The sequence below is a fragment of the Muscardinus avellanarius genome (assembly GCF_963383645.1).
Source record: "Muscardinus avellanarius genome assembly, chromosome: 5".
In the NCBI taxonomy this organism is placed as follows: Eukaryota; Metazoa; Chordata; class Mammalia; order Rodentia; family Gliridae; genus Muscardinus; species Muscardinus avellanarius.
This window is the reverse complement of record NC_137790.1, coordinates 12,742,311-12,763,339: the sequence shown is the minus strand read 5'-3', so window position 1 is coordinate 12,763,339 and position 21,029 is coordinate 12,742,311. Positions and strand designations below refer to the sequence as shown.

At 47.4% G+C, this 21,029-nt stretch overlaps 1 protein-coding gene across 5 annotated transcripts in view; it reads left to right on the top strand.

The window, feature by feature from the left end:
- Positions 1 to 2,970: 2,970 nt before the first annotated feature.
- Positions 2,971 to 21,029, top strand: part of EVA1C (eva-1 homolog C) — a gene marked incomplete at both ends in the record, with an annotated part of 81,280 nt that continues 63,221 nt past the window's right edge. For 4 of the 5 annotated variants that reach the window (XM_080696926.1, XM_080696925.1, XM_080696924.1 and 1 more), the window contains one exon: positions 2,971 to 3,130. In XM_080696926.1, the coding sequence (XP_080553052.1) occupies positions 2,971 to 3,130 (160 nt within the window). Of the gene's footprint in view, positions 3,170 to 21,029 lie in introns of all 5 variants that reach the window. The other variant, XM_080696922.1, reaches the window with a different exon arrangement.

Sequence of the window (21,029 nt, the reverse complement as noted above, 5' to 3'; positions counted from 1 at the left end):
ATGGAGGAGCTCACCCAGACCTCCAAAGTCCTGAGCTCCATCCAGCCTACCTGACTCTCCACCCCACCCTACCCTGTCTTTTCCTCTGCTCCAATCACCCTAGATTTCTCTCAGTCCTTCTACAGAGCCATGTCTGTTTCCACTTTCAACATACGGATCCCTTTTTCTAAAATGTCCACCCTCCCCAAACACCCAGCTTCTGCCGGCTCCTGCTTGGCTGGGTCTTCCCATCTTTTCCATCCGTCTTGCCTTAGAATTTCCCCGGATGTCTATCTATCTCCCTCCTGCATCTCTGGGATGCTGCCGTGGCCGCTTCTCTTTCCTGCATCTGTTCACTTGGCATTAACCATTCAAGCCTGGGTCTCTCATGCTGTAACAATGACAGACACCGACTGTTCTGTTTAATGCAATGGCCCACGTCATCGTATTCCCTTCTCACAAGTCTGTGGACGTCACAGATAGGGATGGCTGGGGATGCGGTCTCAGTAACGACGCCCACGCTGGCATCTGGAGGGCATGTAGAACCAGTGAAGGTGCTGCCAGCCCCTGACACCCAGGGAGCATGATTCTTTCCCCATGCCAGGATGCCCAAGCCCGAGAGCAGAACCGGGCAGGTGCTGGTACCCAATTCATATCTAAACTGGATGAATGAATGGACAGAATAGAAAGTACACACGGGAGCCTGTGAGCTTTGAGCTAAGCGTTATGAGTGTCTCCTGTATGTGGAGCGTCCTTAATGGTCCTCTCACCCTTAGTTTCTCCAGCCTACGAAGTGTGTTAATATCCATGATTAAGCCAGGTGTGGTGGCTCACGCTTGTAATCCCAGCATTTGGGAGGCTGAGACAGGAGGATCACAGTTCTCGGCCAGACTCAGCTACTTAGTGAGGCCCTTTGCAGCTCAGTAAGACCCTGTTTCAAAATAAAGAATTGAAAAATAGGCCTGGGGGTGTAGCTCGGAGGTAGAATGCCCCTGGGTTCAATTCCCAGTATTGCAGAAAAAAAAAAATCCACGATTATTGAAACTTCTTGAGTTTTATTTATGTATGTGAGGGGTGGCACTGGGGATTGAACCCTCTACCGCTGAGCCACACCCCCAACCTTTTAAAATTGTTTTATCCTAGCCAAGCGTGGCAGCGCACGATTGTAATCACAGTACTTGGGAAGCTGAGGCAGGAGGATCACGGGTTCGCAGACAGCCTCAGCTACTTAGTGAGAGGCCCTCATCAACTTACTGAGATCCTGTTTCGAAATAAAGAATAAGCCGGGCATGGTGGCGCACGCTTGTAATCCCCACACTTGGGAGGCAGAGACAGGAGGATCGAGCAGGTTAGAAGCCAGCCGCGTGCACTGGCTTTAGGAGACCCTGTTTCTAAATAAAAATGTAAAAATAGGTCTGGGAGTGCAGTCTGGAGGTAGAAGGGCTTCCAGGAACCGCAGTACCACCAAAAAAAGGGGAAAAAAAAAGAAGAAAAAAAAAAGAAAGAGAGAAAGAAAGAAAATAGGGCTGAAGGTGTTGCTTGGAGGTATAATGCCCCTGGGTTTCATCCTCAGTCTTGCAAAAAAAAAAAAAAAAAAAGTTTTATCCTGAGACAGGACGGTCTTGATAAATTGCCCATGCTGGCCTCAAACTGAATATCCTCCTAACCCAGCCTGTGGAATCGCTGGGATTACATTTCAATGTATATATTTGTAAACGTTTGCCTTTGACAAGCTCCTGTTTCGAAATACCTTATGTTATTTGCATCTGCCACTGGGTCCTCAGGGAAGAAGGGAGCACCGTGGGGGAGCACCCCGGGGAATTCAGTGGTCCTCCGCTGCGGGGTCCTGGTGCCCCCTCTCGCCTCTGCGAGGGCGCCGCAGGAAGATCGGTGCGCCGAGTTTTCTGTCTCGGGGCCTCCCTCCCTGCAGCTGTCTGGGGCCGGGGAGGGCGGCGCGCCCGGCCCCGCCCTTGGGTCTCATTATCTACGTTTCCGCGTCAGGCGCGCGGTGAACTTGGCAGGGCCTCGGGCGGTGATCGGGAACACTCTGTGCCCAGCGCCTGCCGACGGGGCGGGGCCTCCTCCCTCCCGCCGGCGCCGCGCCCCTAGAGCAGGGGTCTCGGGACCGGGACCCCGCACCCGGCGCGCAGCCACCGGCTCCCGCGCCCCAGTCTTGGGTTTTTCCAAGCTCTAAGCCTACGGGCTGCGCTTCCCAACGTGGGTCACACCGAGCGTAATCAAGACGTTCGTAAAGATGCTGTGGCCCATTTTAAAACAAAGCCCGATTATGAGCGCTCAGCGGCTCTTTATTCCGGCGTGGGATAAGATCCCCGATGGCTGCCCACAGCGCGCGCTCCGGCCGGGGCGCAGACCCCCTCTCCACCTCGCCCCAAGAACGGAGCCAAGTTACTGGGGCTCGGTGGAGTGGGGGCCACTGCGCGCTCGGGGGCTGCGCGCGGAGGGCGGCGGGTCGCGGGGGCGGCTGTGCGCTGACCCCCCCCCCACGCCGCCGGGACCCGGCTGCCCCGCGGTGCCCGCTCCGCCCGGCGGGGGCGACCCGGCTGCAAAGTGCGTCACGGGCACCGGCGGCCGCGCCGCGGGCCGGGCGAGGCTGGCACCCAGCCAGGGCAGGCCGGGCCGCCTCCCCGCCCGGGACCCGGGGTGCTAGGTGCTCGGGTTGCGCAGACCCTCGATCTGTCGGGGGGCCCTCGGCCGCCTCCCCGTGGGCAAAGTCCAACGCGGTCCCCACCGCCCCCCTCGCTTCCTCCCGCGCGGCGGCAGCGCAGATTTCCTCCCGGGGAAACTACGCGGATCCTTTTGGGGCTCCTCGCCCCGCCCCAGTTCTCCGCCCCCTCCCCTTTCCCGGGGATCCCGGGCTGGGCTGCGGCGAGCAGGAGGCTCAGACGGCCCCGGCCCGGAGCGGCGGGGGGCTCGGAGCCATGTGACGGCGCCCTCCTCTCCGCCATCCCGCGCCCCGCCGCGCCGCGCACCATGCTCCTGCCGGGACACGCGCGCCCGCCGCCCGCGCCCCAGCCCGCGCAGCATCCCGGCCTCCGCAGGCAGGTGGAGCCGCCGGGGCAGCTCCTGCGCCTCTTCTACTGCACCGTCCTGGTCTGCTCCAAAGAGATCGCCGCGCTCACCGACTTCTCCGGTAAGAGCGCCCTCCCTCGCCGGGCATCCCCGCGCCCAGGTGAGCCCCGGGCTGGGGGCGACGGGCACGGAGGGATTGGATTCAAGTTGAGACACACTCTTAATTAGTTTTGTCGCCTGGGGGGAGCCCTTGGCAATAGAAGTGGTTGCGTGTGGGGTGGCGGCTGGGGAGCCCCCCACCCCCCAGGACGCGGACTGTGTTTAGAGTTTCTCGCCCTGCTGTTGACCCCCACATCGGCGACCCAACCTTGTCAGAGGCTGTTTGACTGCGGGCTCCTTAAAGCCCGGCCCGTTGCCGCGCCCAGCTCTGGAAGATACACGTGTTGTGGTCGAGGGGGATGCACTGTGCCACCCACATAGCAAGGGTGCGCCGCAGCCAGCCTCCCAGGTGCCCATGTAAGGAGATTAGCCCAGGGACACAGGGCCTGAAGTCCTTGCCAGCAGCAGGGAGCGGCTCTGGGGACAGAGTTCTGGTGGAGATGCAGAAAGAAACGGGGAGCTTACCAAACAGAGGGAGGACCCTCAGGACATAGCTTTGCTGCTAAAAGGTGACAGACACCACCCCCATCCGGTGACACACTCTCTCTCTCTCTCTCTCTCACACACACACACACACACACACACACACACACACACACGAATCGCCCCCCCCCGCCCCCGCCCCAGTAAATGATAACAGTTTTCTCAGACCCAGACTCCCGCAAAGGATCGTAGTTCTAAAGAGGCAGATGTGGCCCCCAAATAAAAGAACTTTTTAGGCTGGGTATGGCTATAGGAACACATGCTCCTATTAGCACTACACTCACTTAAAGGGCCAAATGCCCTTGCAGCTGCCACGGCCCTGGGTCTTCCTCTGGCAAGGCTGGAGGTCTGCTCCCCAGCCCAGCCCAGCCCCAGGAAGCCTTTCTGAGTCCCCCATACCTCACCCCTTCTCCAGGGTTCTGCCAAGTCCGAGCTCTGCATAGACCCTGTCTGGTCCCCTGGTGCAGGGGCTTTTGCAATATAATCGTGGTAAATGGAGTCGCCTTGGTTGTGCATAGACTAGTACATGGCAGAGAACACTGGCAAGGCAGAAGCTGAGTTGGGTTTCTGGTTTACTTACAGAGAATGTCATTGTTAACTGAGGTCAGAGGTTCTTTGCTTTGAATATTTAATATCAAGGCAGTGTTCCTGCCTGGCGAAGGAAGCCAAGATATGCCTATTTGGCAAGCCGACCGCGGCCCTTAAAATCAAGCCCCGGAGGATCAAAACTCTGTGGTAAATGTGCTGGGGAAAGACATTGGGTTTTTTAAGTGCTGTTGACTTTTTTTTCTCTCTTTCTTTTCTTCTCTCTGTAAGAACTTTTTTTTTTTTTTTTTTTTTTTGGCTGCTAGATAAGCTTTGCTTTTGCTGATTTAAGCTGCAGAGAGAGTTCTGAGCCCAGCACCATCTCGCTCAGAATATTTAAAGGCAAGAATGAAAAGCTGACAAGCCCTTTTCCAGTGACATCATTGCAACTGAACAAATATTGCTTTAGGCAAATTGCAGTGTGACCATTAGGTTGTTTTCACAGATTATAGGCACTTGGAGTTGTTTCTGTAAGGAGGGAGTTGCAATACTTAGAGCCGTCTATAGGTTACCCCACAAGCCTGGAATTGTGTGTGTAACAACTGTTAGTGAATTTGAACTATCAAATAGGGAGGCTGCATCGTGAAGGGAATGGATGCTCGCTGCGATCTAGGTTCTTCTAAGTAATAAGAATGATAAAAGGTGTTTTCATCTGCTTTCCATGCAAACCCCAGTTCCAGGTTTCCAAACTCCCAGAGCCAGCAGCAGGTGGTGGTGTTGCTAGATCTATCTGAGACCAGGTCCCACATTTACTTTTATCGAACTTGCTTTCCAAGGATCTGAAGACTAGGGAGAAAGAGTTGGGCAGCTTTGGGGGGGAGAAGAAAAGATACACGGCACTCCCAACCCCGGGACATGTTTCAGTTTAAACTCCAGTTCTGTCCAGGGTGGGATTGGGGAAACATTTAGAAAAGTTTCAAGAAGAAAGCTGAAGTCTTCCAAAGTTGGCTAATTGCTCTTGAAACTTAAGGAACCTGCGGGGCCCCCAGCTCTGTGATAGTGTGGCGGAACATTCTAAGCTCCAGAAATGACAGTCTGGGGATCCAGTTGAACGTGTTGGTTGACGCGATGGATCCTGACCCTGTGATTCCCTGTGGCCTCAAAGCTTGCTGCCTGGTTCCTGGGGACAGGCAGTCCCGTTCCTTTTTATGAACTTGGCGGGGCGTATAGACACAGAACAGAGGCTTACACAGAGACAACGGACTCTCCCCCACAGAGCCTTGCGGCAACAGCAGAGAGCATGTTTGACAATACAGACACCGGCTTGTTTTCTAAAGTAGAGAAACATCAAAAACCAGTGGAGGATGGACGGAACTTGGGACCCAGCCCTTCGCCCCATGGAGGAAGAGAAAAAATGGTGTATCCACGTAAAAGAAAGTGCCAGAATGTCAGGGGTCCCGGCCATAGTCTATACAGTATTGGGCATTCCAGGAGACCAGCCATGCAATTTGGAAAAGTTACTTCAGACTTTCTCTTCCCTGCAAAAGCCCTCAGGCTGTCAGCTGGTGTCAGTTTCCTGGGTCATTGATTATTTTTGCCCTGGGGGTTCCAGCATCAGATCTCCTAAGAATGCTGAACCTGCATCATAGCCCCCTCCTTCCCCTTCCTTATTTGTGACTCGTGCTAATCACCCCCAAGCCTGCTGGGACACAGTCTCCCCACACTCCCTTCTCTGAAGATTTTGAGCCACTGCCAGCGGCCGCTAGAAGGCTATAATCAGTGCATTAAGAAACGTATCCCGGGGAGGGCAAGAGTGGAGCACGCAGAATTAGTGCCTCTGCTCTCAGTCCATCCTCAAATGTGCTTGGCTCTCATCCATTTTTCTCCTTGGGATAGAGTTTTGTTCTTTTGACTACATTCCCAAATTGGGGATTTGGCCTAAGATGTCCAAATTGATCACTGACTCCGTATTTTTTTTTAAGACAGCAAATAGAAGTATAATGGTTTGCCTATCATCCTCTTTGTTCCGAGAACAAGGGAGGCAAGGAGCTGGAGTGTGGTGGTGTGAGATGAGGGGATGGGAGGGGGTGTCCTTTGCGTTACCATAAAAACCTTTGCCTTAAAGAACAGGCTTCATTGTGGTGAAGTTTATAATCCCAGTACTTGGGAGGCTGAGACAGGAGGATGGCAAGTTCGAAGCAGCCTCAGCAACTTCATGAGGCTCTTAGCAACACCCTGTTTCAAAAAATAAAATAAAATAAGCTGGTGTAGTGGTACACACTTGTGATCCCAGTACTTGGGAAGCCGAGATAGGAGGATTGCAGGTCTGCAGCCAGCCTCAGCAACTTGTGAGGCCCTCCACAACTTAGTGAGACCCTGTTTCAAAATGAAGACTAAAAATAGGGTTGGGAGGTAGAATGTCCCTGGGTTCAATTTCCAGTACCAAAAGAAGGGGTTTGTTTGTTTGTTTGTTTTGGTGGTACCGGGGAAGGAACCCTTCTACCTCCTTGCTAGAACCCTTCTACCTTCGGGCTACACTCCCAGACCTATTTTTACATTTTTTAAATTTAGAAACAGGGTCTCTTAAGCCAGTGAGGCTGGCTTCGAACCTATGCAATCCTCCTGTCTCCGCCTCCCAAGCGTGGGGATTACAAGCGTGCACTACCACGCTTGGCCCCAAAAAGAGTTTTTTTAAAAATTTAAAAATTACATTTGTAATCTCAGTACTTGGGAGGCTGAGACAGGAGGATCTCACAGGTTCGAAGCCAGACTCAGCTACTGAGTGAGGCTCTCAGCTACATAGTGAGACCCTGTTTCCAAATAAAATATAAAATAGGTCTGGGAGTGTAGCCCAGGGGCAGAAAGCCCCTGAGTTCCATCCCCAGTACAGAATGTGCCTGGGTTCAATTTCTAGTACAGAAGGAAAAGAAAGAAAAGAAAAAGGAGCGAAAAGAGTAGGGCTTCACTGTATCTCTTGGACTTAATCAGCCAGAGCCCCTCAGTAACTTGTTTGTTTGGAGGGAGAGTTTGCTCTGGTTTTCTAAGGAAGGTGAGCTACTTATCCTTCTCCAGGTCTGCTCTGTTTCCTTTCTTTCTCAAAGAAGCTCATAGAGGCTTATGGGTTCTGGAGGGAAGGAAAGAAAGGGCTGCAATGTTGTTCTAGTCCCATTAGCATTCCTAGAGCGCTCCTGGAACTACTTAGGGAAAAGTAGTCCTGACCATGTGCGGACACATGTGGCTTTGACCTGCTTTTAGCACGTAGTGGAGACCAAGAAGCAGGAAGAAGATAAGGATGGCAGACCGCCTGGAAGGCCTTCCTTGTCCCCAGATGTGCTCTCACCTCAAAGTGAGTTCATTGTGTGAGGAAAGTGGTTCCCTCCTGGCCCAGTGTCCTGCTCTCTGCCATGGGTGGTCCAAGTAAGCAATAAATATACTTGGTACCAGAATGTGTTACTCAGCTAAGGCTGCCATAGCAAAGCACCCCAGACAGGGCAGCTTGCACAACAGAAATGAACTTTTTCTCAGATCTCGAAACTAGAAGTCCAAGATTAAGATGTTGGCAGGGCTGGTTCCTTCTGAGGATTCTGTCCTTGACTTCTAGATGGCCGCCTTCTCTCTGTGTCGTCCCTGTTATCTGTGCCCTAGTCCCCTATTCTAATAAGGACAACAGTCATACTGGATCAGGGCCCACAATCATGATGTGGGCTCTGATACTACATTTTAACTTAATCACCTATTTAAAGACTGTACCTTCAAATACAGTCACGTCCTAGAGGTAAGGACTTCAACAGGTGAATTTTGGTGGGACTCGATGCAGCCCCTAACATAGATCATTCGTACCCCAACAAATTAAGCCAATCTTTATTTCACTTCCTGGTAATGTCAGGATGTACAATATGGCCCTTGATGAATTCTGGAAGCACACAGAATGACTTGGGGAGATGGAAATGTGTCGGGGTGTCCAGCTGTACCCCAGGACTTCCGAGCCAATTGTCCGAAGAAGAGGCAAGCTTTGGTCTATTTTTTAAAGTTTCCCTGGGGGGTCTTAAAGGGGTAGCCAGCGTTGAAAGCCACTGTCCTGGAGTCTGGAAGAGAGACGGGGGCTGCGTCTGGCTCATGCATCAGTCTATCCAGGGCACACATGGCCAGCTAGGGTCCCCTTTACCCCCTAGCCCTAGGCTCCACCAGGGAGACTGAGACTGTTTCCCCAGCTTGTCACGGTCTCCCAACACGTTCACAGGCACACACGCACGCACACACCTCTGCAGTGCCTCAGCCACATCATCCTTTGATTCCGGGGTTATCTTCACTTTAATAAATTTTATGGCATGAAAAGCCATCTTGTAACCAAAGAAAGACAAACTGAATGGCTGAAGGAGTCGTCCAGCTCCCTCGGAAGAAGAGATGAAGAGCGAGCGTCTGAAATTGCTTGTCTGTTTCCATGGAAAGTAACAATGTCTATAAAATGCCCTGCCGGCTTTTTCTCTAGCAGAGAAGCATCTCAGCATGCAGGCAGTCCTGTTATTGATGGCTTCGGTCTCCCAGGTGCTTTATTGGAAAGAGAAGCCTAGCAGCAGCTCCAGGGAAGAAACAGAAAGGAAGGGAGTAAAAATTAATCGAGCTCAGTGGCATTTGATTTTATCCTCACACAGCGACCTATAAGGCAAGTATTATTCTAGCTTATAGATGAGAACATAGTCTTAGAGGGTAACCATCTTGCTCCAGACCGCCCGGCGAGGAAGCAGGGCAGAGGCAGCCTCCAACACTAGACTGAGGCCAGGCTGGGAAACACGGCATTTGATGGTATTTAGGGAACAAGATCAGAAGAAAAAGGTACCATGATTTGCCTCCACCTTCTAGGTAGTTCATGGGGTGACCACTTTTGTTTCCGGTACCCACTGATGAGGCTGACTTTTTCCTGTCCATTTCCTTAGCATCTTTCCATCAGCCATTCCACATTGAGCACAGCCTCGGGCAGCACCCTGGAATCCAGGAGAGAAATGCTGAAACATCCATGTGTGTCTGTAGTCATCCCTCAGCACCTGCTGGGGACACGTTCCAAGACCCCATGGCCACCAAGTATCTTATATAAAATCACATGCTATCTACCTATAAGCTCTGCACATCCTCTAGATAGTTGGGCACAGTTGCTCAAGCCTATAATGCCAGTACTTGGGAGGCTGAGACAGGATGATGGCAGGTTCGAGGCCAGCCCTAGCTATTTAGCAAGACCCTTAACAACTTAGCAAGAGCCTGCTTCGAAATAAAAAAGACTGGAAGTATAGCTCAGAGATGGAATGCTCCTAGGCTCAATTTCCAGTTCACTACCACCCCCCACACAAAATCATTTCTAGATTACTTATAATACTTAGTACAAGATAAATGCTGCATAAAGTATATGTAATATATCTTTAATTAGCATATGTATTAATTACATAATAAATATATTACATATAATATATGTATATTATGTATTTTATAGTGTATTATTTAGGGAATAATGAAAAAAGTTTGTTAGAACAGAAGTATATAACAATTTATTATGTGTAATATACATGTATATGTATGTTATATATTGTAATAGTATATTGCTTAAGGAGGAAAGATAAAGAAAAATGTTTGCACACATTCAGAACTGACACAATTTTTAAAAAATATTTTGATCTGTGGTTGGTTAGTTGGATTCATAGATATAGAACCTGTGGATACAGAGAGCTGACTGCATTTGTTCCATCTTGAAAACATAAGTTTCGCTTATAACTGAGAGTAGCGTAGTAGGTTATTTATATATACTTATATCAGAGATGTGGTCCCAAATCGTGATGGGGTCCAGGACAGTGACAAGGTGGCTGTCACTGGTCTTCAGAGCGGCCTATCAGCTTAGCACCTTGAGCATTCTTGAAAAGGCACCATTTGGAGGGTAATAGGCATAGAGAGACCACAGCCCCCTGTCACCCACTCCTGCCGCCTGCCTTGCTAACTCTTCCCCAGCTCCCTGGCTTCCAGGAATAGAAGAGGAAAGATAGCGGCAGGAAAGACAGAGGCAGGATTTGAGCCCAGTACCAAACCTAGTTTCAAAGGTCATACACTCTCCATTGAAGATCACAAAGGTAGAGGGAAACACTCTGAAGTTTTTATTTTTATTTGTTTGTTTACTTTATATTGGGCACTGAACCCAGGGGCGATTCTCCCTGCAAGCTACACCTTCATTTTTATTTTTTATTTGGAAACAGGGTCTTGCTAAGTTGCTGAGAGCCTTGCTAAATTGCCAAGGCTGGTCTTGAACCTACAGTCCTCCTGTTTCAGCCTTCTAGGTATGGGGATTACAGGCATTCACCACCATGCCCCTCTGACGTTTTATGATACTCTGTCATTCTTTTAGTGAGGCTGGTGTGTCTCTCTCTTTTTTAAGGAAATAGCTCCTCTTAAAAAGATAAATCCTATAGTCACTGAGATTTGGGTGTGAAAGGAGAGTCTCAGATCGGGAGAGTGGCTGATTAGGTGACCTATCTATTCTCTGTGAGTTTCTCGCCCCTTGGAAAGGAATACCTTATTCTGCCTCTACATCCCTGGCCCTACATGTACGTCCTCTCCAGGTAAAATCTGTTTCAGCGTAGTAGGAGGCCTCGAGGAATTAAAACTAGTTTGGTTTATCAGACACACAAATCACTGTATGCCAGGCACTGTCCTAAGAACTGCAATCTCATTAACTCTTTGAATACTCAGAGCTATTATAGAAAATTGAAGAAACGGAGGCAAACAGAAGTTAAGTAACTTGTAGAGACTTGAACCCAGGCTGATTTTATTAATAGTGAAGAAAGAAACTAAAATAAATACATTACAAGTAGTTTAAAGCAACATCACTTCTATAGTATTCATTGCTTAATCTACCAGAGCCAAATCTTTCCCAGGACTTAGACCCATGTCCTTTCAAATACCAGCCCGCCCAAGCCCAAAGAACTGATCAGAGACTAGGAACTGTAATTATTCTGAAAGTGTTTTTCTGATAAAACATCTAAAACTCTAAAACAGCTGAATAAAATATAACAGCCATCCTTTAAATGAAGAAGTGATTAAATATAAAAAAGAGCAAGCAAAAAAGAAGAAGAAGAAGAAGAAGAAGAAGAAGAAGAAGAAGAAGAAGAAGGGAGAGCAGAGAGCTAGAGATGTTAGCTAGTGCTGATCCTGTGGCTACACTGTGGCTCATTGATGATCTTGACAATGAGCGTTTAACAGGTGCAATAGGGCAGGCATTGGACCAGTGGAAAGGGAGGAGTGGGAATAACGCTATCTATAGAAAGCTATAGGGCTAAACCTGCATAAAAATGTGGATGAGAAACGAATCAGCCCTTGCAAAGAAAGATGACAAGGAAACATAGTTCAGCTTTGACTCATGATTGGTGGGAAAAGAAATTTCCCTTAAGAGGCCTGCCTTTTTGAGAGTTTGGGTATGGAATTCATATTATCTTTGCTGGAAAATCCAGGATGAGCAACTAATAAAATGCCCCAGGGTACCTGGCAAAAACAAACACTTAGGTATTCCGTGCATGAAAACATCATCAGCATGGCCCCTCAGGATTGCTATAGATGCTGTAGTGCTGATTATGAAAACAAATTCAAAATTATATCATATATGCAATAGTCAGTAGCAACAACAGAGTTCCTAAGACACAAAAGAAGGAATCCCCAAAATGAGAAAGGAACAAAAGACTATCAAGAAGGATCAGGTGTATTTGAAGAAAAACCCAATAGATCAACTAACATGAAAAATATATTGATTGAAATTAAAGGCTTGATAACTAGCTGAAAGAGGAGATTAGACATAGCCGAAGAGAGAAACTGTTAGCTGGAAAATAAAGATAGAGAAATTATCCAGGAGAAAGCAAAAGAGATGAGGACATGCAAGACAGGGAAGAAAATTTTCAAGACATAGAGGATGGAATATAAGTTCAACATATGCTGATAAATATTTAGAAAAAGAGAGAGCTGAGAAAACTAGGAAGAAACAAGCTTCAGAGTGATAGTGTCCTAGAATTAATTCTCAAGAAATGACGAAAGATTCACGATCAAGCCTTCTGAACAAGAGAAATAAAAAATTACATATGTATCATATGAAAAAAACATAAAATACTAAAGGTACAGTGATAGTCTTAGATGTAATTATAAAAATGTTATCTAGAAAGTCTTTTTAACAACAACAGTGGGAGGCAGAAGACCATGAAATAATGGTTCTGAGAAAAACAAACTCAATTAGCTGTCAGCCCAGAATTATATACCCAGCTAAACTATTTTCAAGAATGAATGAGAAGACAAATTTATCACCATCTGGCATTACTGAAAGAACCACTAAAAAAAAAATACTTCATGAAGGACACCAAGTCTAGAAGAAATTCATGAGCTAGAAAGACAAGAAATGGTACAACTTCTAGTGCATGTCCCCACATTTCTTGCTTTGTCTTCCTACTTAAGAAAGTAACATTTCTACCTTGACATGCACTCTCAAATATTTTATGCTCTAGGGAGTTAAAATCACAAGATGCTTTTGTGACCCATAAGACCCCTTCTACTAACTTACATAGGTACCAGCTGGAGACACCCATGCCTCCTTTCCAGGAGGAACTCAGTTCCAGAGTGGTAGTTCTGTAGGGAAAAGATGGGAGAGATGGGCGTGGTGGCGCACGCTTGTAATCCCAGCATTCGGGAGGCTGAGACAGGAGTATCTGGGTTCACATACAGCCTCAGCTATTCAGTGAGGCCTTTTGCAAGTCAGTGAGACCCTGTTTCAAAATAGAATAAAAAATAGGGCTGGGGGTGTAGCTCGGAGGTAGAATGCCCTTGGGTTCTATCCTCAGTACCAAAAAAAAAAAAAAAAAAAAAGAAAGAAAGAAAAAAGAAAAAAATCGGGAAACATTCTAAAGGGTCTCAGGTATCAGATGCTGTGTTAGGTATGATACGGGGCTCCTCCAAAGAGGAGCTATGCTGGGGAAGCTTGCTTTTGCTGGGTTCAGGAACACATACTTAATAACAAAGGAGTCTGAAGGATAAACAATCAACTTGGCAGCTCACATTCTCTAAAACAGTAACCAAACCACAGAGCCTGGAAGTGTGGGTTTAGTAGTATGTCCACAGACCTGCCCGACAGCTCTGCCGGTATGTACGTTTTTACATTTCCATAGGCACACTTCTGACTCACATTTCCCAACACCTGTATCCCTAGCTTACTGGAGTCCCTGAAGTTGAATTCCCCCCACATTAACAAGTGAGAGGCTGCAGTGATCCTCAGGGCTAGTTTTGAACTGATAGCCAAGCTATACACACATGCACGTGTGTACACACACACACACACACACACACACACACACACACACAGAAAAACCAGGCAACATTAACATTCGAAACCCAGGCCAGTGAGTCTGAAACATTATGTTTGCGAACAGTCTGATTTCGTGTTTGCCTTCACTGTCCCGTGCATACAAATGGCCTCATTTGGAGCCCAGGATGAGGGGAGAAGAAATCTAAGAAAGATCTCCACAACAAATCTTTAATTCGGATGAGTATAATAGAGTGTAATCCCGTTTCAGGTCTGTCAGCATTCCTTTGATGATTACAAATGAGTCCCTCTTCCCCAGCAATGTGGGGAAATAATCTGGATAAAATAACCCTTTTTGTCTGCGAGGGCCCATGCGATGCTTTCTTGTGACAGCTTTCAGAGTAGTGTTTCAGAGTCTCGGGGGCGCACACTGTGCAACCAAGTCATCTCCTTTCTTTCTCTTGACTCAGAAGATTTTTCACTCTTTTCATGTTCGGCGGCTTCCGAAATTCTCAGGCTTGGACATTATAAATCATTGTACTGTCCTGAGGAACAAGAGACTCGGGTCACCGAACTCCTCTCCCTCTCTGCGCCTTCGACAGGAGACAGGTGAAAATGAGAATGTATGATCTTATCTGGAAAGCCAATTTGTACAGCTTTGAGGGATTTGATTTAAGGAATGTGCACAATTTTACAATCATTTTTTATTAAAAATGCACACTGATCCCAAGTTCAGGCTTATATGTCTGTCTGTCTGTCTGTCTGTCTGTCTGTCTCTCTCTCTCTCTCTCTCTCTTCTTGTGTGAGGTACTGGGGATTTAACTCAGGAGTATTCTACTTCTGAGCTATACTCACAGACTTATTTAAAAAATTTTTTTTGGTGGTACTGGGGGTGTAACCCAGAGGCTTTCTACCTCCAGGCTACACTCTCAGACCTATTTTTAATATTTTATTTGGAAACAGGGTCTCACTAAGTTGCTGAGAGCCTCACTAAATAGCTGAGGCTGGCTTCGAACCTGTGCGATCCTCTTGTCTCAGCCTCCCAAGCGTGGGGATTACAAGCATGCGCCACCATGCCCGGCTTTGGCTTATTTTTAAAATTTTGAAACAAGGTCTCACTAAGTTGCCAAGGCTGGCCTCAAACAGCCTCACAGGATCCTTTTGTCTCAGACTCCCAAGTACCCACACTGCCCAGGTCAGATTTAAGGACTCTTTTTGTCTATAAAATTAGGGACAACCACTTTTAAACATATCTTTCAATATTCTGAGACTTGAATGACTAAACACTCCTTCCAAAGCAAATAATTCGAAATGGTCAAGTGTGTGTGTGTGTGCTGGGCATGATGGCACACACTTGTAATCCTAGTACTTGGGAGGCTGAAACAGGAGGATCACAGGTTCAAAGCCAGCCTCAGCAACTTAATGAGCCTCTCAGCAACCTAGTGAGGTCCTGTTTCCAAGAAAGAAATAAAAATGGGCCAGGGGTTTGGCTTGGAGGTAGAATGCCTCTGGGTTCAATCCTCCATACCAAAAATGAATGAATGAATGAATGTACATATGTGTACTGCTCTTCAAACCCAGTTTACCTTCTACAAGCCTCAGAGAACCAACCTTCAGTTCCTACAGGGCAAGGAATGAAAATACTGTTCCTGCAGTGTTGGCGGGGGCGTGCATGTGGGGGGTGTTCAGCTTTTTTCTCCTTTACCTCTAAGGAGCCTGCATATATCTTTGGCCCTCACCATTTCAAGCTACACTATTCAACATCATTTATGTCAAACTAAAATGTCGCTCCGGAAAGGTGTGTGAGCTTCAAGTCATCAGCTCATTCTCTGCGTAAGGACACATTAGTAACATATCTCAATTATTTAGGAATCCCAGTAAAACAATCCCACTTGGAATGGAAAGCAATTTGAATTTTAGTTTATTTAGTTATTTATTTATTAGTTATTTGTATGCTTATGTATGTATGTATGTATGTATGTATGTATGTGTATATGTATGTATGTGTATACTTTGTGGTTCTGGGGATTGAATCCAGGAGCATTCTACCTCTGAGCTCCACCCCAGACCAATTTTATTCTTTATTTTGAAACAGGATCTCACTAGGTTGCAGAGAGCCTCACAAGTTGCTGACGCTGGCCAAACACCCGCGATCCTCCTGTCTTAGCCTCCAAGTACTGAGATTACAGCATGAGGCACCACGCCTGGCTCAATTTGAATTTTTAAAAAGGAAGAGAGTGGCCAGGTCTGGTAGAACACACTTGTAATTCTAGTACTTGGGAGGCTGAGACAGGAGGATCCCAAATTTGAGGACAGCCTCAGCAAGTAGTGAGACTCTCATCAACCTAGTAAAACCCTATTTCAAAATGAAAATGTAAAAATAGGGCTGGAGGTGTAGCTTGGAGGTAGAATGCCCCTGCGTTCAATCCTTAGTACCAAAAGAAAATTAAAAAAAAAAAAAAAAGAAGAAGACAGTGAAAGTCATAGCGACTGTACCAAGATCTGCTTTCCCAGCAGGGTGTGGTGGCGCACACTTGTAATCCCAGCATTTGGGAGGCTGAGACAGGAGGATTATAGTTTGAGGACAACCTCGGCTACTTAGGCCCTTTGCAACGCAGTGAGACCCTGTTTCAAAAATAAAGAATAAAAAAAGGGCTGGTTTGTCGCTTGGAGGTAGAATGCCCCTGGGTTCCATCCCAGGGCCGCAAAAATAAATAAATAAAAATAAATAAATCTGCTATTTCGTTGTCTCCCTTCCCCCTTTCCCTGCACTTACTTCTCCTGTTTCTCTGTCCATTATCCTGCCCACTCCGCACACCCAAGCACGAGTGGGCCTGGGCCCTGGCACACTCGCACACTCACGCGTTACTTCTGCGATGCAACAGTGCATTCTCTCCGTGCTACACGGACACCTTTGGATTTGCGTGGCCGCGAGCTGAGTACCACTGCATGGCTGACCTGTTGAGGGGAACAATTCCAAGAGCCCCCCCAAAATGATCCTTACCACCCCCGCCCAGAGGTGCGCTGCGACACCGCAGGAAGCTTGCCACTGTCAGACCCCGGCCCCCTCTTACAGACAAGTCACAACGCTACAAAAATAGTCCTTCCCTCCTGCCAAAGAGAGAAAACCTCGTATTGTTTCCAAGAGAGCGGGCAGGGGCACCAGCAGGAACGGTGAGCTGTATTCGTACAGCTCGGTGACTCAGTGCATCTGAACTTCCAAGCATTTTAAGAGCCTTGTCCAAGGAGGGGAGGGGAAAAAGGGTCTATTGTGCGGCTCTTGGCACTGGAGAAAATAGCAGGCCTGCCAGACTCTGTTTCAGATTTAATTTTCAAGTGGGTGCCGCGCGGATGCTGGCCCGCAGGGCCATGTTCTCGTTCCTGCTCACGTTGGGGCTGCGGTCCTTCCGTTCTCAGAACCAGCTCCCATTAAGACACTAAAGCATCTTTTCTCTGGGTACTTTTATTAAAAAGGCATCGTGTATTTAAGCAAAGATTAGGACATCCTTTTTTTCTGTTTATTTTATTTTATTTTAATTTTTTTTTTTTTTTGGTGGTACTGGGGATGGAACCCTTCTACCTCCTGGCTACACTCCCAGACCTATTTTATATTTTTTATTTGGAAACAGGGTCTCTTAAGCCAGCGAGACTGGCTCCGAACCTGCGCGATCCTCCTGTCTCCGCCTCCCAAGCGCGGGGATTGCAAGCGAGCGCCACCGTGCCCGGCTAGGACATCTTTTAAATGAATGGGGCTTCCTGCAATAAAAGTAAGAATATACTTGACTATATATGTAATATATAGTCATATATATATATATACACATATATATATATATATGTACATGTAGTTTCTTGGTGTCCATAGGAGATTGGTTTTGGGGCACCCTCACCCCTTTATATAGGCGGGTGTGGTGGCATGTCCCAGTAATCCCAGTACTTGGGAGGCTGAGATAGGAGGACTGCAGGTTTGAGGCCAGCCTTAGAAACCTATTGAGACTCAATTTCAAAACAAAAAATTAAAAAAGCTTGGGGTGGCCGGGCGTGATTGCGCACGCTTGTAATCCCCGCGCTTGGGAGGTGGAGACCGGAGGATCGCGCTGGTTCGGAGCCAGCCTCGCTGGCTTAAGAGACCCTGTTTCCAAATAAAAAATATAAAAATAGGTCTGGGAGTGTATCCCGGACGTAGAAGGGCTTCCAGGAACCCCAGTACCACCAAAAAAAAAAAAAAAAAGCTTGGGGTGTAGTTCGCAGGTAGAATGCCCGTGGGTTTAATCCCCAGCACCACAGAAAAAACAGTCCCTTACGTAGCATACAAATATAAGCAACACATCCTTCTTGTATACTTGGAATCATTTCTAGATTTTTTTATAATTCCTAATACAATGTAAGTGCTACGTAAATAGCTGTTATCCTAGATTGTTTAAGGACTAAGGTCAACAAAAAGTCCATATGTACACTGTACAGACAATAAATATTGTTTACAAATGTTTTTTTTGTTTGTTAATTTTTTGTGCAGGGCTGGAGATGGAACCCAGGGGCATTCGACCTCCAAGCTACACCCCCAGCCCTATTTTTTATTCTTTATTTGGAAACAGGGTCTCACTGAGTTGCAGAGGGCCTCACTAAGTAGCTGAGGCTGTCCGCGAACCACGATCCTCCTGTCTCAGCCTCCACGCCCCGGCTTCCAAATGTTTTTGATGCATAGCTGGTGACTCTGGATGAAGAACCTGTATGTACAGAAGACGCACGTGTGCGTGTGTGCGCGTGTGCGTGCGTGCGTGCGTGCGTGCGTGCGTGCGTGTGTGTGTGTGTGTCTAGAGACATTACTGATTTTTCCCAGTGCCTCATGCGTCCGGTATAGTGTCTTTAAAAAAGAAAAAGGCAGGAAAACATATTTATGAAGATATGATTTCCTAGTTTTCTTCCCTGGACATTGAACAGTTAACCATGTATTTTTTTCTCATTGTGTATATATTTGGAGAGTACACATTTGGTCCATTTTGTCTCTGTCTTCTCTTGTTTTAAAAAATTATGTGCTATGTAAAGAAAGAAGGAAGGAGGAGAGGAGGGAGGATGGGGAGGAGGGAGGGCGGTTTTCATCTGTCTCCTCTGCACGGCCGCTGAGGTTCTGGTCTGGAAGGTCTTCACGCGTCTTCCCACACAACAGCGGTGACTTCTACTCAAGCCAGTCCTTTGGGTTTCACTCCAGGGATACCCACCCTGAGCACAACAGCCTCTAATTCCTTCCTCCTGGTTTCCAGAAAGTTCCCTTAAAACCTTGAAAGGATGAAAGCTTTCCTTTTTCATAATAAAAATGATAAAATGGAGTCTCCATACACAACATGGACGGCACCAGCCTGGCGCAATAAACAAAAGTCTCCAGAAACACAGATAAATCTACCTGGCCCTCCACCGCCTTGCTTACTGGGAGGAAGCCCTGATTAAAGGCAATGTCTTGGTCCATTGCTCTGTGTGTGGCTAAAACACCCGCATAGGTCTTCAACCTTAGAATGTAGTCAAGGATGACCTGCACACAGCCCCAAAGCATACCTCTGTGGAACCTTGTGGAACCTTCTAGAATGGGATTCAGCATTGCCAAGGAGTCTCTCATGGAATTTCACTCTGTGTCTTTTTTTTTTTTTTTTTTTTTTTTTTTTTTTTTTTGCGGGCCTTGGGATGGAACCCAGGGGCGTTTGACCTCCGAGCTATAGCCCCAGCCTATTTTTCATTCTTGATTTTGAAACCAGGTCTCACTGATTTGCAGAGGGCCTCACTAAGTAGCTGAGGCTGTCCGCGAACCGCGATCCTCGGGTCTCAGCCTCCCGAATGCTGGGATGACAAGCGTGCGCCACCGCGCCCGGCTCACTCTGTGTCTTGTATCTTGATTACCTACGTATCTCTTTTCTTGGGTAGGTAAATTAATGGGTAGGGTTTAGGCAGTCTGGTGCATTGAGAGCTTCGCTTTAAAGAATGCCAGATGTTTGTGACTCAGACTCATTGACTGGCTTAAAACTGCGTTGTTGAAGGTTAGGTTGCAAATTAGCATAATCATTATTATTAATCAGACAAGCTGTGAGAAATGAAATGATGTGAGAATGTCTTTACTTCAGCGAACTGTGGGGAAGCGGGAGTTTGCTGGATATATGGAAGCCTAGAAGCCACAGAGAATTCCCCTGACTTCTCAGGGCCCTTCCTGGACTTTTAAAATAAAGTTATCACTGAGAAAATGTCACTGAAGGACAATATGCAGACTTTAGAAAAGAACTGCCGAGCCGGGTGTGGTGGGCACGCTTGTAATCCCCGCGCTTGAGAGGCGGAGACAGGAGGATCACGCAGGTTCGAAGCCAGCCGCGCTGGCTTGAGAGACCCTGTTTCCAAATAAAACATAAAATAAGTCTGAGAGTGTAGCCCAGAGGTAAAAGACCCCTGGGTTCCATCCCCAGTACCCCCCCCCCCCACACCACACGCAGTACTTAAAATAGCATGTGCTGGTGCATGCTTGTAATCCCAGTATTAGGGAGGCTGAGAAAGGAGGTTCGCAAGTTCTTGGCCGCCCACAGCAGCTTAGTGAGGCCTCTGCAACTTAGTGAAACCCTGTTTCAAAATAAAGAATAAAAAATAGGGCTGGGGGTATAGCTCAGAGGTATTAGAATGCTCCTGGGTTCAATCCTCAGTAAAACACACACACACACACACACACACACACACACACACACACGAGTTTCCCTTTCTTCTGTGTTCTCTCAACTTGTCTTGATGTCTTCTGTTTGTGTTCAATCTCCAGAGGAAAGAAAACTTAACCTTTTAAATTATTAGCATTACGCTCATCTTTCTGTCGCACAACGCCACTCACTCTTAAATGCAACTCTACTAGAATGTTAGGGAAAACACAGCCTAATTCAGATATTTGCATTTCATTTTCTCTGCACATTCTGCTGTTATTCTCTGTGGCTCATTGATGTAACAGGACAGACTCGAAGGATATAAAGAACCTGGGTTCCATTTTCTTCCCCTCTGCGTTATCATTTCTGGCACAAGTGGCTGGCTAATATGGAGATAACACAGTCAGAGGAGACAGGGCAGGGCCCTGGCTTGTTCCTGATTCTTAGAACGCTGTGCCTTCTTTTTGCATTTGAACCCGATTCTACTAGAGAGTGTGGTCCTCGGGAGCCGTAGCGGCTCTTGGAACCTCAGTTGTAGATGGAAGATGTTTGTCCTGTGTTCACTTCGGGTCTTGCTGGATTCCGCACACTGTGACTCCTCTGGGATGCTGTGTTCAGGGCATTGTGGACACTTCATGGGGTCACGATGGCCAGGAGTGACAGTAACTCACACAGCAGGTGTCTCCTCAGGTCACACGCATGCTCCATTTCCCCCTGGGATTTCACTTGTAAAACACAAGTTCATAGCTGGGTGTGGTGACGCATGCTTATAATCCTAGCATTTGGGAGGCTGAGACAAGAGGATCACAGTTCGCGGACAGCCTCAGCTATTTAGTGAGGCCCTTTGCAACTCAGTGAGACCCTGTTTCAAGACAAAGAAT